This window comes from Anomaloglossus baeobatrachus, chromosome 2, assembly GCF_048569485.1.
Source record: "Anomaloglossus baeobatrachus isolate aAnoBae1 chromosome 2, aAnoBae1.hap1, whole genome shotgun sequence".
In the NCBI taxonomy this organism is placed as follows: Eukaryota; Metazoa; Chordata; class Amphibia; order Anura; family Aromobatidae; genus Anomaloglossus; species Anomaloglossus baeobatrachus.
In genome coordinates, this window is record NC_134354.1 from 429,543,925 (window position 1) to 429,562,123 (window position 18,199).

Here is an 18,199-nt window from a genome sequence, read left to right on the forward strand (position 1 = left end):
AAAAACTTGGTAGAAGGGATAGGGGGTAGGAGCGCACGCGATATAATCAACTAGGCTGTGTCATGGCAACAAAATCCTTCCGGGTCACGCTTTTCCCTTCCGGAGCCGACAATTCAATATTCACTGTTTTGCCCACCCACCTGCGCGTGTAATTGGTTGCAGTTATGTTTAATCTCCTTTTTATTGAAAAATTAAGGTTGGATACTATAAGCAGGGCTGCAGACCAAAGCAAACCCCCAAATAGAGACAAAACCAAAAAACAAAAATGCAATGAAACATGAAAGGCTTTGCATGGTTGTAGCCACTCTCCGACCCTGAGTGGCAGCGTGTCAGTTGACTGCAACCAACCACAGGCACCAGGACAGCAGGTGGGCGGGGAAAGCAGTACAAGTGTCTGCGGGTCAGTATGGTGAGCGTGCATGTACCTAGAAACACATGCACACTCTTGTTAGAGTGTGCGGCTGTGCCGGTGATGCGATGTCAGACTCGTACAAAGTTGGCATGACATCACCTGGCACGGCCTGCCGTTCTCTGAACATGAGCGCGCATATACCTATAAACACATGCACGCTCCTGTCAGAGGTGTGCACAGCTGTGCCGGTGATGCAATGTCAGACTCGTACAAGTCTGGCATCACATCACACGACACGGCCTGCCATTCTCTGAACATTAGCGTGCATGTACCTAGAAACACATGCACGCTCCTGTCAGAAGTGTGCGCGGCTGTGCCAGTGATGCAATGTCAGACTCGTGTGAGTCCCTCACAAGTGTGACTCCGGCCTAAGAGAAACCGCATGCAGCTTTTTTAAAATTATTTAAATAAATATAAAAAAAAAAACATGACGTGCGGTCCCCCCCTAATTTTGATTCCCAGCCAAGATAAAGCCAGCTGGTGGATGGTATTCTCAGCTTTTAATAATAATAATTAATTAATAATTTTATTCATTTATATAGCGCTATTAATTCCACAGCGCTTTACATACATTGGCAACACTGTCCCCATTGGGGCTCACAATCTAAAGTCCCTATCAGTATGTCTTTGGAGTGTGGGAGGAAACCGGAGAACCCGGAGGAAACCCACGTAAACACGGGGAGAACATACAAACTCCTTGCAGATGGTGTCCTTGGTGGAATTTGAACCCCGGACCCCAGCGCTGCAAGGCTGCAGTGCTAACTACTGAGCCACCGTGCCGCCAGCTTGCAGCTGCCCGGTATTGCCGCATCCATTAGTTGTGACAATCCCGGTGCTTTACCGGCTCTTCACGAATTGCCCTGGTGTGGTGGCAATCAGGGTAATAAGGGGTTAATAACAGTGCACAGCTGCTACTAAGCCCTAGGTTAGTGATGACACAAGCGTCTATGAGATACCTGTATCATTAACCTGTACATGAAAGTAAATAAACACAGACACAGAGAAAAATCCTTTATTTGGAATAAAATCCACACGAGGTCACAAAGCGACGCATCCACCTCTGCTACATCTCATAGCCAGCGACCATAGAGAACAACCGCCGGCTATTAGTGTAGCCTATGACTGAGCCGCAGGCAGACGCTGACACAGACCTGGGGGACATCTGACTGTAACCAATCACAGACGACAGGACTGCCGGTAGGCGGTGAAAGCACGGAAAGCTGTTTTTATGTGAATTGCTTATTTCGCAGTACAGGAAGTGAATGCGCGACCCAGAAGCAGTTTGCCGCCATGACACCAAGTCTCGGTAAGTATTGTTTTCCTTATTTTCCCTTTTATTTCCCCAGTGCTGGATACGGATCGTGCACCCGGTATCCCAAGCCTGGGTCCGGCACCGGGACATCTTTGAAACCGCGCGGATCCGGACTTTTACAGTCCGGATCCGCTCAGTCCTAGTTAATAGAAAAACTGTAGGTGGAGCAAAACCAAGACCCTCCAACAAGAACGGGGCTGTGTCACCACATGAAATTTATGAGAAAGGGAATTTGCAGTGAGTACCAAAAATTCTCATGTCTCAAACACTTCTTGGGGAACATATGAACCTTAAGACAGCCTAAAGTAGTCCCTTGGGTGGGAAAACTAATACCAGTATTATGGAAGGAAGAATAGCAATCCCTCTGGCTATCACCTAAGTAACCGCTGCTTTCATCCATCGACTCCACACAGATGGGGACTGCAAACTAAGTAGCACCCCTGTGATAAAGAACTAATGCCTGTAGAAACATTACCCTGGGAAGTGAGCCATGCCCTGACAGGGGCACCATAGCTTAGCCCGATCTTCTGAATTGGCAGATCAAAATGATAGCCCTGGAGGTGATCCAATTTCTGCATGAGCATAACTGGGTGACCAACAAGCATCTGAACAGAGCTGCTCTTATTAAATCAAATTGTGTAAGAACCTCTTACAAAGCTGAGAAGTAAAGTGCTTAAAAGAAGGAGAACAATCTCCTCATAAAGGTGTTAAGTGGAGAATACGCTTGGGAGAAAAAAGGGTGCTGAACAAAAGACCTCACTTTCGCACGGGGAAAGCGATAGGTGAGAGCCACCACTCGGAGCCTCCCCAATGAAAGAGATCGCTAAAAGAAACAAATTGCCAGAATGAAGAAATATCTCTCTGTTTGGCATGAAAGGAGATGACTGAGTGTCCTTGACCAGATTGAGGTCATCCCGACAGTAAGCGAAACTGAATAGCTGGGTGTTGGCTGGCCAGGTATAGTATAGGCTGTTGTGGAGAAGCTGACTTGTTTTCTAAGATGGATTCTCAGTGTCAGCCTCCAGGTGGCAGCATAAGCCCCTTAGTTTCTGTGTACCCCAATGAAGCGCTCGAGTAATATGTGTGCCATTTTTGGCAATAAAATATATTGTGTTCATGTATGGCAGTCATAATGTGACATGAGATAGCAAAACAGGGCCTAATAAATACCATTAGAACTAATGCAGTGTGTTATTTCATAAGAATTTCACTCTTAAGGCCCCGTCACACACAGAGATAAATCTTTGGCAGATCTGTGGTTGCAGTGAATACATGGACATATTACACCATTTGTACACAGCCACAAACCTGGCACTGATTGTCCACAATTTCACTGCAACCACAGATCTGCCGCAGATTTATCTCTGTGTGTGACAGGGCCTTTAGAAATGGGCTGAACTATTGAAGTTTGGATTTGGTGTGTTCAGCCGGACTTTAGCTAAACTCCAGTTCTGGACCTTGACTTGACCTGAACCCCATTGGAAGTCACTAATTGGGCAGTACGGCGCTCCACCCACATGTAGCTAGCCATAAACAGAGCACTTCTGGGGGAAGAAGAGCAGGTTTTTTTTTAATTATTATTTTGTGCACACTTCATCTGATAACGCTGGTTTTATCTCCATTGAGAGTCATTGAAGCACTGAAAGTGGCTCGCACAGGGCTATGCACCGAGCATACCCGGGCACAGCGATGCTCGCTCGAGTAGTTTGCTTACTTAAAGCATCCAAATTTGAACACTGTTTTTTTGTAAGGTCCTTGTTCGGTACAAACACCGAACTTTACTGTTCAGGTTCATTGATCTCTATTCACCATCACAAAACACTGTATACAAACAGTTAAATCTCCCTGAAAGTTATGCCACAAGCCACAACACATCTGCAGCTTGTGACCACAGCCTAGCTTTTGCATGTGGGTGTACAGTGTTGTAATTTTGGAAGTGTTCTTCTCTTTGGCCTGTTCCTACTTGTTAAATGGATCTAATGAGCTGTTCACAAAGTAGTTAGATCTTATTCATATTTCTATTTTATCTGAAAAGGAAGAGTAGATACTGTGTCATATAATTTTCGTACTATGTGTTTTTTTTTCTTTGTATTCCAGGCCTTTTCTGAACTAAGTGGCAATGCTCGCTGTATTGTCCTAACTTCAGGCACATTGTCTCCAATGGGTTCTTTTTCCTCTGAACTAGGTGTTAAGTTTTCTATCCAGCTAGAGGCCAGCCATGTTATCCAGAAATCCCAGGTGAGCTATTACTTTATACTGTGGATTTGGGGGTATGCTACTGAAGATTTTAGATATATAGTTGCAATTTTTTGGCATTGTGAAAATGTGGCATATGAATGTTAATAAAAGACTGTGTTCACTAAAACTTACCTGAAGTCATTGAGCTTGAAAAGGTTTTCCCCAAATGGGCATATTTCATCTAAACACAAACTAGGTGATAAATGTTTGATTGCTGGGGACCTCACCACTGAGACCAACATGGAATTAGAACAATGGTCCATTCCTTCTCACTACATGACTTCAATACATCAGCCATCAAGCATTGACAATGCCACCACATTCAGTGTGTATGGGGCTGATAAAACAGTGCTGTACTCTCTTGTCTTAATCAATCCCATTTTTTTTACATTTAAGGCCAAGTCACACACAACGACTTACCAGCGATCTCGAAAATGATACGACCTGATAAGGATCGCTAGTAAGTCGCTGGGAGGTCGCTGGTGAGATGTCACACAGTCAGACCTTACCAACGATGCAGTAACAATCAGTGACCTGTATAACGAGCTCGGCGGGCGTTGGGACCGTGTTAGGTCATTGGTAGGTGTCAAACACAGTGATGCGTCCTGCCCAGCAGAACATCACCTTGGAAGGCAATGGTCCGGACCATTCTGCAACGACTAGTGATCTCCCAGCAGGGGCCTGATCGCTGGTATGGTAGGTGTCACACATAACGAGATCGCTAACGGGATCGCTACTGCGTCACAGAAACTGTGACTCAGCAACGATCTCGCTAGCGATCTCGTTGTGCGTGACGAGGCCTTTATACTTCCCATGTGCTAACAGCTGTTATCGTGATAGCTCCTACTGCCATGTTAGTAGTCGTCATGTAACTCCCTTGACAGGACATATGGCACAATTTATACAAGAGACTATAAGACACATACTATTTTTAATCAGATGTTTTTATTAAACATTTATAGAAATAATACCATAGCATATATAATTAAAAAAGAAAGACAGTAAAGTCTTCCTTTTTTTTTTTTTTACCCACGCTCCATCAAGATATAAACAAAATGTGATCATCAGTCCTTCAGTATTTAGTCCAGAGAAAATAAAATACCACACAATCACAGTGTGGAGGAAAGGAAAGCCATGCAATCCCTGAACTCTAACAACAATAGTATTTAGTCCAAGAAGTCCTTGTAAGTTGAGGAGTTTCCCGTGGTCGGGATCATTGGAGTGTCACTTTCCATTTGGACAATACCGACTTATGAAAGAAACATTTTAAAATTACCTTTTTATAATAGTGTGTCATTTATTAACTAAAGTAAGAAAGAAAGGGGTCATAGCAAAGGACCATACGCACCAGACAGCAACAAATTTAGTTTAGCTTAAATATCGTGGAAATTGTAAGTTATTGGGGCAAAATGTAGTGTCCAGCCATAAGACACACACTTTAAGTAGGTAGTAATCATGATAAAGATGTGTCTGTCTTAGTACACCTGGCCAATGTGGTATTTCATGAGTGAATACGTGAGATCAGTAAAATAGCCCAGAGAATGAAATCTGAACTCTCTTCCTATCCTAGACCACCATTCATATAGTAAATAAAACAACTCTCGTCCAATAAGAAAATTGGCATCACCCTAGAAAAACTGGAATAAAATATTAACTCTTGCTCTATCCTAAACCAACAGTGCTTGTGTCCTTAACCCCTCAATTACTTTAGTCTGTATTATACATGTATTCCTTGTTATTGGCAAGTTTGCAAAGATCTCTGTAACCAGCAAATATCACACTAGTCCCATAGACAATAAGTTGAGTTATGCTGTATATGGTGATTTTGTGCTCAAGTCAAACAATCAGTATTTTACTTATTCTTCCACTTAAAGCGCACCAATCACCAGAATTTTCCTATATAAACTAAAGCCAATGCTATACTGGCGCTATCAGGCTGATTCTCTACATACCTTTAGGTGTCAGATTGGATGTATAGGATTTGAAATACAGGCAAGTAAAGTTACAGAAATGTACAGCTTTTTGATTGGCAGCAGCTGCTCAATAGCTAATATGTGGGTCAGGTTTTTCTATCTATTTATGCCCCTGTCTGTGCCTGGCCTCTGTAATTGCTAGACTGTATGAGATCCTTCCAGGTATGAGTAATTTCTGTCTTGTGATAGGGGCGTGTTAGAAATGCAGCCCATACAGTCTAGCATCTACAGAGAGGCAGCAGACAGGGGCGGGAATAGATAGCAAAACCTGACCCATATATAAGCTATTCGGCAGCTGCTGCCAATCAAATAGCTGTACATTTCTGTAACTTTACTTGCCTGTATTTCAAAACCTATATATCCCATCTGACCACTAAAGGTATGTATAGAATCAGCATGATAGCGCCATTATAGCACTGGCTTTAGGTTATATAGGAAAATCCTGGGGATTGGTTCGCCTTAAATGATTTATGTTGCTTAGTAATATAAGAAAGTTTATGGATACATCTCAGGCCATCCACTTTATGTATGTTATTCAATCTGGTCCCTCTTCAATCCACTCAACTGTGGTCGGATAAGATAAGGGTTACGAACTTAGGCTATGTGCGCACAGTGCGTTTTTCGCGGCGTTTTTCGGGTGCGTTTTTGGCCTCAAAACTGCATGACTTTTCTTCCCCAGCAAAGTCTGAGTTTTCAATTTTGCTGTTCGCACACAACTGTTTTTTTAAGCTGCGTTTTTGAGCTTAAAAAAAAAATGGACATGTCAATTCTTTCCTGCGTTTTTCTGCGTTTTCCCCCCATGCAATGCATTGGAAAACCGCAGAAAAACGCAGAGATCAAAAACGCAGCAAAACGCAGCTAAAAATGCACCAAATCGCGGTAAAAACGCATGCGTGTTTTGCCGCGGGTGCGTTTTTGTGTGCGTTTTTAGCGGCCAAAAACGCACAAAAATGCAGCGTCAAAAAAACGCAGTGTGTGAACTTAGCCTAACAATGTATCAAGCAGCTTTGTTAAAAGTGATGAAACAGGTTTTTCAATCCATGCAAGGAAACTAAAAGCAAAAACTTCTTTATTGTATCCTTTAAATAGTAACACAGGCATAGAAAAATACTGGAGTGTTTTGCGTCTGGCTGGTTTTTAATCATAGATAAAGTCCAAACATGACGAAAAGACATAAAGCTCACTAATTACATTGCATCACATATTGACAACCCCTGAAAAGCAAAGTATTAGGCTATGTTCACATGCGGCATCTTTTTTCAACTATGACTATGATCAGCCAGTCCAAATGCCATTGTGACACCTGATCTCAAAGAAGGTGACCTGAGCTATGATGTGCTTATCTTACAGGTTTGGGTTGGGACGGTTGGTGTTGGTCCAAAGGGCCGTAAACTTTGTGCAACATTTCAGCATGCAGAGACCTTCGAGTTTCAGGATGAGATTGGTGCTCTTTTACTATCGGTGTGCCAGACAGTGAGCCACGGAGTCCTCTGCTTCCTGCCTTCCTATAAGGTAACCAAAACTAATTGCAAGTGGTTAGAAATACAGCCCCTCTTCACAGAATGATATTTCCAGCATTAAGAAATACAGAAATAAACCATTTTTATTTTATTCTTTGTCATATTACTGTAACTTTACAAAATGCTTTCAATGTCCACAACGTATGATCATTTGTTAATGTCTGCCCTACCATATTGTAAACTATCCTGGTGTCTGGGCAAAGGGGTCTACTGATAAAGGACAGGAATTAGTCCTTGTGCTTCCAGAACGTGTGTTAATGATCATAAGCAGTTCAGATCTAATTAAGGAGTTTAGGATTCTCACCCTATATATTTTTTAAATTAAAGAACATTGGCAATTTTTCGATAATCTCTATTAGGCTGAGGCCACACGGGGATTAGTGCAAGTCCTCGCATGACACTCGGCTCACGCTTGCAGCAGAGCGGGAGCTGAGGGTCATGCGACTGTGGTCCGATCGTGCGATCAGACACAGTTGCGGAGGGGGGGCCAGCGCTGCGAAGGGGAGGGAGGGATTTATCTCATCTCCCCATCTCCTTCGTTGCGGCTGATGCGAGAATCGCTCTGCTTTCACGTTACACTGGTGTAAGCGAGTGCAGTGTGATGTTTCTCTCGCCCCCATAGACTCAAATGGGTGCGAGTGAAACAGGATCACATTCCACCCGCAGCATGCTGCGATTGTTTTCTCGGTCCTATTAGGGATGACAAAAAAATTGTTCATGGGAGCGGTAATATTGGTCCGAGTGGAATGCGATTTTTTTTATCGCATTCCTCTCGCTCCGTATTACTTGCTGTGTGTGCTGACCCTTATAGACTATTAATGGAATTTACATCACAATTAGGTGCTTGTGGTTAGAACTGTGCCAGTTTCATGAAAATAGCTACATAAAACTAAACTTAAAATGTAGCTTTTCTTGTATAAGTTTGTTGTTTAAGGTTTTCTTTTATATGTACCCAGTGTTTATGATATTCTTTCAACCCACAGCGTTTTTTTTTAAAAGACAATTATTTTTTTTTCATCAGTTCATTTCGTTAACAACTACAACCACACCATATATATATTTTTATGATGAATGGTTTAACAAGACAAACCAGACGAAATATCCAGTGTTCACACCCAAATATAGGAGGTTAGGAGGGCAAATTTCATGTAAATACGGTTTACTTTTTGATCATAATATATATATATATATATATATATATATATATATATATATATATATATATATATATATATATATATATATATGTGTGTGTATATATATATATATATATATATATATATATAATGATCAAAAAGTAAACCATATTTACTGTCTGGATTGTCTTGTTAAACCATTGAGCATAAAAATCTTGTATGGAGAATGTTATTAGAGATTACAAACCACAGATTAGAGATTTTCGCCCATGGTTCTGCAACAGTAAAATTATACAAAATACATGGCATATGTTTGAGCTATCTATTTTGCTATATATTTTTATTAATAATTGTAAAATCGCTATTTGCTGTCATGCAATTCCCGAGAGTGGCCACCAGATGACCTCAGAGACCGTACTATAATTTCAGATCTTGCTCTTGTCTAAATTTTGCTTTTAAAACATTTTGACCAGAAAAATATAAAAGTCATAATACTCTGTTTTCATGTTTCTTAATGTCTTTTCTATACTTAATGAATCATACTGAGAATTAAACATACAGAATTTATCATCATTGCTAAGCAGATCATTAGTAATAGAAAATAGTATGCCATAATGTAGGTTAATAACTCTTAAGCATGTGCTCATTATACATGGTTTATTTGGTACTCTGGAATTGATGGCCCCTCTTAAAAGATGATGATGATAATAATAATAATAATAGTAATGTATATATCAATAGCGGCTGTGTAGTGCTGCCAACGGGTGATGGTGCCTGGTCCTGAGACACCCCCACCAATCAGTCAAACCACCACTATGAATGTCAAAAAACTAACTAGCACCTCCAAACAGAGTAAGGCTAGTTTCACACATCCGGCTTTTCGCCGGTTTGGCGGATGCGGCGCACGCCAATACAGTGTATACAGTACACTGGTAGCACAACAAGCGCCGGTCACATGCTGTCATGTGACCGGAGCATGTGACCCGGAGGTTGCGGCGCTGCCACTGTACTGTATCATACTGTACTGGCGTGCGCTGCATCCATCAAACCGGCGAAAAGCCGGCTATGTGAAACTAGCCTTAGGCTAGTGTGAACAGGTACAAGCCATCACCACCACTCTAAAGTGATCAACTCCTGCATGTCCTGTGTGTATACAGTGATGTACGAGTTGAATAGTAAGTCTGTGTCGGTACGCTGCTTTGTGAGAGTGACTGTACGGAACCCATACACTTTCTATTGAGTCCGTACACTGTTCTGTGCATGCAGCTAATGAAAGAGTTTGTACACTTAAAAGCAGTGTTTTAAACAGACCAACACTGATTTGTAACACATAACATCCCATATGGTATATAACAAGTTTTTTATATGATGAGTACATTTTAATCAGCTGTTGGCAGGCATACCGGGACCCTCCACTTATATAATATTAACAACCTACCTTAAGGATAGACCATCAGTTTTATTGCCCTGAAAAACTCCTTTACCTGTTCACGGGTTGTTCCAATTTTAAAAAAGTGGTCCATAGACAACAATAAAAATAGAAAATTAAGAATAATAAAATCAGACAGTAATTACTCTAACCTAGTTAAGCACACACATTGTCTCAGTGCTTTGGCTTCAGTGGTGATGTCAATAGTCGCTTGCAACCACTGCAGGCAATCAGCTCAGTGGCTCTACTGATGCAGATGGTTTGAGTCCCTGAGCTTAGTGATATACACAGTCGATGTGATGTCACTGCTGCAGTCAAACACAGAGACAGGACCAAATGCGAAGAGCCAGAGCTAGATTTGGGAAGGGTGAGAACTTATCTTATTTTGTTATTTTACATTACAACTGTCATTTGGGGAACATTTTTTTTTTTTTTAATATAAAGTTGAATACCCCTTTAAAGCGGTTGTCTGGTCTAAGATGATACACATAGAGTGACTGCAGACGTATGAATCATCCCAACGCAAACACCGCACTACGAGGATTTGCCGGTTTTATGAGCCAGTAACTGCGGTCATGTGACCGAAATTGTGCGATTTACATCTTCCAGCCAGAAACCGACCTGTGGGTGCGACCTCGCTCTATACAAGTGCATGGAGTGGGCACATCTGACTAATAGACATGGCTATTCAGTGGGTGTGGACTTGCTCCATACATTTGTATTAAATGATGCTGTGCCCACTAATCGGGTTCTAGCTGGGAATATGCATATCGCACAATTGCAGTCACATGTCCACTGTTCCCAGGTCAGAAACCGGCTAATCCTCGCAGCGCACAGTGTGTGCTATAGGAGAATACACATGTCTGCAGTTACATGGAGTGACTGTAGACTTATTATTTTAGATTAGACAACCCCTTTAAGTACACAACCTAATTTGAGCTTTAAATGGAAAATGTACTTTCCTCTAACCTTGCATTAAAGGGAACATGTCAGGTAATTTACGTGTTCTAATCTAGTCGCAGTGTGATGTGTGTGCTAGTAACCCCTTCCTACCCATCCCTGTGTTGTAATATTGTGTAATGTGCATGTATAAAAATATGTTTTATTACTTATGTGTATCCTATGTAAATGAGAAGGGGCTCTAGTCCCATGGGCGTCGCATCGCCCTGTGGGCGTTTGCATGTTTTCCGTGGTATCACCCCCCTGTGGGTGTGATACCATGGATTTACTTGTGCGATGTCCCATCACTCCTTGAGATCCCGCACGTTCACACTTATCATTCCCACAGCCTTGTTATCTGGGTGCTTGCTTCTCGTCTTCAGATGCACACTGAGCATGCTCAGAAGACTCCTGCGGTTCCGGTCATGCGCAGTGTGCATCTGAAGATGAGAAGCAAGCACCGGCTGACAAACAAGGCTGCAGGAATGGTAAGTGCGCATATGCGGGATCTCAAGGAGCTGCTTCTCTCTGTATGCTTAATGAAGAGTAGGGATTCCTCCCAGTGTGTTGTGCTGTGTATAGTAGTCATCATATCAGCTAGTCTCCTCCTATTAGCTCAGAGTTTGTTGCAAATTAAAGGGAATCTGTTATGATATTCCTGCATTCTCAACCATGGTCAGCATGAATCAAAACATTCTGTGTTATTGCAGCCATGTAGACTTCACTCTGAAACGCAGCAGAGTTTCAGAGAAAACATACTTTGAGTAGCTGGTAGGGGCTATGAATTCCGGATGACCTGTCCAATGCAAATTCCTGGCAACTCTGCCGGGTCCTGCTCCTCTAGACTGACAGGTCTCTCCCTAAGTGTGTGTATAGGGAAAGACCTATCAGTCTAGGGAAGCTGGGCTGGGCAAAGCTACCGTGACTGGCAATGGACTAGCTTCTTAGTTATGTTCTTTAACCCCTTAAGTACTGAGCCACTTTGTACGTTAAAGGGAATCTATCACCAGGTTTTTGTCACCTAATCAGAGCAGCTTAACGTAGGGGCAGAGATCGTGATTCCAGCAATGTGTCACTTACTGGGCTGCTTAGTGTAGTTTTGATATAATCTATTGCTGATTAATCAGTGATTTTATCATTAGAGGACTACTTGGCGTGCTGGCAGGTAGTACAGCATATTCATGTGCTCTGTATAACTGCTAGATCTGCAGCAGGAAGACATTGATTTTATCAATATGACAGCAAACAGCTCATTAAGTGACACATCGCTGGAATCAGGGTCTCTGTCTCTACATTATGCTGCTCTCAGATGGAGGAGCAAAAACTTGGTAACAGATTCCTTTTAAATCTGCAAGAAAAAAAATAAGGTACCTTATTTTTCGGACCATAAGACTCAGTTTTTTCGCCCCAAATGTTGGGGGAAAGTGGGGGGTGCGTCTAATGGTCTGAATGTAGGGCATGGCTGCGGGGAATGAGGGTGCTGCAGTGGAGCGGTTCATCGGGGGCACGAGCAGGCAGTAGCAGCGCCTGCCGTGACCACGTGGGCCCGCTCATTACATATGCACGCCCATCTCTCAGCGCTGAAGCCGGGGCTGATAGATGGGCGGGGACATGCGCATAATTAACAGCCGGCCGTGATCACCCCTGGCAACTACAGCCTGGAGTGATCATGCTCAGCTGATATATGAATGTATATGAACAGGATGATGGCATATAGCAGGATGATGGGGCCATATACCAGGATGATGGGAGTATATGAACAGGATGATGGCATATAGCAGGATGATGGGGGTATGTGAGCAGGATGGGGCCATATACCAGGATGATGGGGGTATATGAACAGGATGATGGCATATAGCAGGATGATGGGAGTATATGAACAGGATGATGGCATATAGCAGGATGATGGGGGTATATGAGCAGGATGATGTGGGCATATGAGCAGGATGATGGCGTATATAGCAGGATGGGAGCTCATACCAGGATGCAGTATATAGCAAGATGGGGCTATACCAGGATGAGGGACATAAATATATACACAAGGCAGGAGGATCATTACCAGGATAGGGCACCTTAGTAGAGAATTTGGGGATATTAACACCATAATAGTGTCAGCAGCAGATCCTCGCCCCATAACAGTGTGTCATGACCACATTTTTTGCTTAAAATTTTATTTTCCTATTTTCCTTCTCTAAAACCAGAGTGCGTCTTATGGTCCGATGCGTCTTATAGTCCGAAAAATACGGTAGATGTGCATGAGATCTCAAAAATGTTGTGGACTTTGCTGAGATAGTAAATTGCTACATTTTTTACAGCAAAAACGTGATATGTGAATGTACCTTTATGATGAAAGGGGAATTTAGCAGGGGGACTTCAGGGATTGGTAGAATTTAGGCTTCCTATGGTAATCCATTTATATGATAATTTGGTAGTAAAGTTATATAAGTTGATGTAGATCATCCTGTGTTGTGGGAGATAACATCACATACAGATGGCGGAAGTGGAAATTAGGAGGAGTTTATTGTGGGGCATAGTACAGAGTTATGTGTGTAAAAATCAAACCTGTAAAGTCTGTTAATTGAATATATCTGGAGATTGATAAAGTAGGTTATTTCTGGGCAACATTCTCTATGCTTAGTTCATATGGAAGAAAATGTTACAGGTTCTCTCTTTACAAAAGAGATGGATACCATTCCTTGCTGCTCAGTTTTTCATTTAATATTTTATAAATTACTGCTACAGTTTACACTATTCAAAACTATACTGTAGTAGTGTTCTTTGCTCCTTGACTCTGGGACTCGATCAGCACAGAATGACTTTTCAAACGAATTACAGAAGCTTGGTAAATCATGACGTTAGCAAACATTTGACTGCAGCTTCCCACCTGTTTGTTTTCCATCTATCTCTGCCTCTCTAATGATATGAAGCCAGAGCTGTCAATCACAGAACAGAGGTGGTGGATGGAGATGGAGGTAAAACAAGCAGGTGGGAAGGTGCACTGAAATGTTTGGCCTCGTCATGATGAACCGAGTGTTTTTTCTTGGTTTGAATAGCCATTCTGTGCTGTCAGAGTGCTTGTAAAGAGGGTTCTAGATCTATAATATGAGTCAGGGGGTCAACGATAAAGGTGACGCCGAAACGTGCGCGTCGGGGCTGGCTGCACAGGTAAAAAAAACTTTTTACTGTTTGCCTATCCTGTCTCCATTTGGGCGTTTTCTATATTCACCTGCCCTGGATATATTTTTTGCATAACAGACCATATCAGCAATACCTTATGCTCCAAATGTACACTTTCTTATAACAATCTTTCACATTGTACATTACAGCCATTACCACTGCACATATCCATGTGAGTGTTTTCAGCAGTGCATACAGTTCTGGCCCTCGACACCATCGATGGTCAGCAATATATTGTGTTCATTATCATTTTTACTTTAAAAACACCACATGGTTAGGCTTTCTGTTATTACATGATTGCTATATGCACTATACCTGTGAATACTTGAGCCTAATTTGATTTGATATTGTGTATTTGACCTCTTCACAGCAATATTATTTATTATTTTTAGTGTTTGTAATACCTGTGCAGCGATACCTGTTCCTCACTTTTTTAATATTTATGCATGTGATGTCCATGTTCTAGTTACTCTGCCAGTCGGCATTCTTTTTAATGAATAAAATTTGTTATACTTTCTGATCAAATCGGTTTTTCTTAGAATTTATTTCTAAAATTTGGTGCCCTCTAATTTTTTTTGCCAATCAGTTGACTTAAAGGGAAACTATTGTCAGATAATGACATTGTTTAAATCATGTTATTGTGTTAAATGTAGTTTTTTGGTTTTATATTTTTTGTTCTTTTTTTCCTATTTTAAAAATAAAAAATAGAAATCTTGCGAGCCTGCGGTAATGCCCGCACATGTCTGCTGATCTGATCAGCAGACATGTGCGGCTAACTGGCGGGGATGGATCAGAGATCCACCCCCACCTGTTAACCCCTTAGATCGCGCTGTCAAACTCTAGCAGCGCAACGTAATGGGCCATGGTGGGGATCGCGCTGTTCCCTGCCGCCATCGGCAGCCCCGTGACACGATCACAGGATACCAAAGTGTTGCCAAGACAGCGCGGGGTCAGGTGATGACCCCTGATGCTGTCATAACTCACTTCCTGTGAGTGTCGGCAAAGCGCTGGCACTCACAGGAACACTGTATTTCTCCTGATCAGAGCAAAGGTGCAGCATCGCTGTGATCAGGAGAAGTGATTGCAGTGTGCAGTCAAACAGTCCCCTAGTGGGACTAGTAAAATAAGTAAAGAATGTAAAAAAAAAAGTTTTAAAAAATATGAAAAAAAGGCCTAAAAGTTCAAGTCAACTCGCATGAATATAAAAGAATTAAAAAAAATTAAAAATGCACATATTTGATATTGCAGCTATCAGAAATGCCGATCTATTAAAATATAAAATCAAATAATCTGATCGGTATACGGCGTAACGAAAAAAAAATTAAAAACGGCCAAATTATTTTTTTTGGTCACTGCAGCATTGCATTAAAATGCAATAACAGGCGATCAAAATATCGCATTTACACCAAAAATGGTATAAAAATACTAACTTAAGACTGAATAAATAAACCACTGAGCCCCAGATCTTAAAAAATGAGAATGCTACCAGTCTCGTAAAATGACGACAAATAGCAATGCTTTTTTTGGACAAACTTTTGAATTTTTCTGCACCACTTAGATAAAAATAAAAGTATAAATGTTTGGTATCTACAAACTCGTACCAACATGAGGCATTATACTAACATGTCAGTTTTACCATATAATGAACATGGTGAATTAAAAAAAAACAACAAAACAAAATATTCTGAAATTTCACTTTTTGCACAATTTCTCCACATTTGGAATTTTTCCCGTTTTCCAGTACACTATATGGTAAAAACTAATAGTTTTATTTGAAAGAACACCTTGTCCCTCAAAAAATAAGCCCTCATGTGGCAATAGTGACAAAAAAATAAAAGTTATAGCTCTCAGAAAAAGGGGAGGAAGAAAACGAAAAACAGAAAATGGCCCAGGAGTGATAAGGTTTAAGCAGTTGTCCAACGTTGAAATTTTTTTTTTTCCTAGACACAGCTATTTTTAAATTACCAACCAGGCATACTTGCCCTCTGTGTCACCCTGTGGAAATGGTGCTGGCCTGCTTCAGTGGTCTTTACCAGCTCCTGAAGCAATGTTAGTGCTGTCTGGATTTCCGTTGGACCAATGTTCTGGGGGCTGTACATCAGCGCATTGACTTTTTTGCTTCTTGTGGATTTAGGTTTCAATATGATGCCATATAATTTTATAACCCCTATTCCTTTAGAGAGAAATTAATATCTCTCATGATAAAGTATGCCATACCATTGAAAATATCTTCCATTTTACTTCATAGTAAAATCCGCTTACTTTCTTAAATGTTCATTGTAAATGTTCAGTGCCTTCTATGTACAGCATATACAGCAAGATAGCCTGAATAGATTTATATGTAGATTTGTGGGAAAATATTTAGTATAAGGGTAGGTGCAGACTGCCCTATTTTCTGCCAGAGTGTGCTCTGACAAAATATCAGATCGCGCTCTTATCAATGTTAGTATATGGGGCCATGCAAATGTCAGATTTTTTTTTCCTTGGACTGTATCCGTTCGAGAAAAAAGACGCTGCATGTCCGAGTTTGATTCGATGTTTGGATCGTATTTGGCCATACAAGTGAGTGTATGGGAAACATCGGACTGCACTCTGATGACATCTGAGTACTGTCCGATTTCCGTGGACTTGCAGAATGGAGAAGATGGAGAAATTTTGTTCTCCATATTCTCATCACAGTGTGCTCTGATTCTCTCATTCGAGAGAATCGGATGACACTATGCTTACATTCTAATCAAGCTCTTATCAGAGTGTCATTTGCACAATTGGCCCAATTCTCTAAGGGGTGCTTCACACACAGCGAGATCGCTGCTGAGATCGCTGCTGAGTCACGGTTTTTGTGACGCAGCAGTGATCTCATTAGCGATCTCGCTGTGTGTGACACTGAGCAGCGATCTGGCCCCTGCTGTGAGATCGCTGCTCGTTACACACAGCCCTGGTTAGTTTTTTTATTGTTGCTCTCCCGCTGTGATGCACAGATCGCTGTGTGTGACAGCGAGAGAGCGACGAAATGAAGCGAGCAGAGAGCAGGAGCCAGCATCTGGCAGCTGCGGTAAGCTGTAACCAGGGTAAACATCGGGTAACCAAGGTGGTTACCCGATATTTACCTTCGTTACCAGGCTCCACCGCTCTCACGCTGCCAGTGCCGGCTCCTGCTCCCTGCACATGTAGCTGCAGTACACATCGGGTAATTAACCCGATGTGTACTGCAGCTAGGAGAGCAGGGAGCCAGCGCTAAGCAGTGTGCGCGGCTCCCTGCTCTCTGCACATGTAGCGACGTTATGATCGTGTTTGACAGCTAAGCAGCGATCATAACAGCGACATACAAGGTCGCTGTTGCGTCACAGAAAATGGTGACGTAACAGCGACGTCGTTGTCGCTGTCGCTATGTGTGAACCCAGCCTTAGATGAGAGAATCTACGACCATCTGCATAAGTTCTAACTTGTACTTTATTCACATCGGCTTAGTAGTCAGTGTGTGGTCATCCTAATCAGTGGCTGTCTTACCTGTAAAAGTGTGCATACACATATAGCCGATAATCACTGATTACGACTGCCTCCTTGACTGCTAACCCAGAATGATCAGGGATTAAAAATAAAAGCATATGCTCTATAACATGTTGCTGGCAGATCAGACACCATGTTCAGTACGACAGGTTCTCTTTGGTTAAAAGATTGTACAGGATTAAAAGAACACTTCTGATTTTTTCTAAAACCAGTGCTCTTTCTGTGTATATACTTTGCTTGATATTACAGCTCTGTCCCATTTACTTCAGTGGAGTCCTATAGACAAATATCATTATCACCTTGGTGTCCCATATACATCTGCCTTAACCTATTTTTATATAAAAAAAAAATAATATAGGAGAATCATACACTCCCTGACAGAAGTTCTGTCGCTTATCCATGTTATGTAAATAAAAGCTTATACCCTGACTTTAAATTCATCCATTGGTTTTTTAAATTACTCTTTTGAAAGCTGAAACTCTCCCAAATTTGGTTTAGGTTATGAAAATAAAGTTGCTGCAAAGCTGAAATATTGATCATTTAATGAACACAGAGA

General features: G+C 41.7%; 1 protein-coding gene across 2 annotated transcripts in view; it reads left to right on the forward strand.

Moving 5' to 3' along the window:
- Window positions 1-18,199, forward strand: part of BRIP1 (BRCA1 interacting DNA helicase 1) — a 455,971-nt gene that overhangs the window by 208,292 nt on the left and 229,480 nt on the right. For both annotated transcript variants that reach the window (XM_075336237.1, XM_075336238.1), the window contains exons 13-14: window positions 3,822-3,962; window positions 7,286-7,447. In XM_075336237.1, coding sequence (XP_075192352.1) covers window positions 3,822-3,962; window positions 7,286-7,447 — 303 coding nt within the window. The remainder of the gene's footprint in view (window positions 1-3,821; window positions 3,963-7,285; window positions 7,448-18,199) is intronic.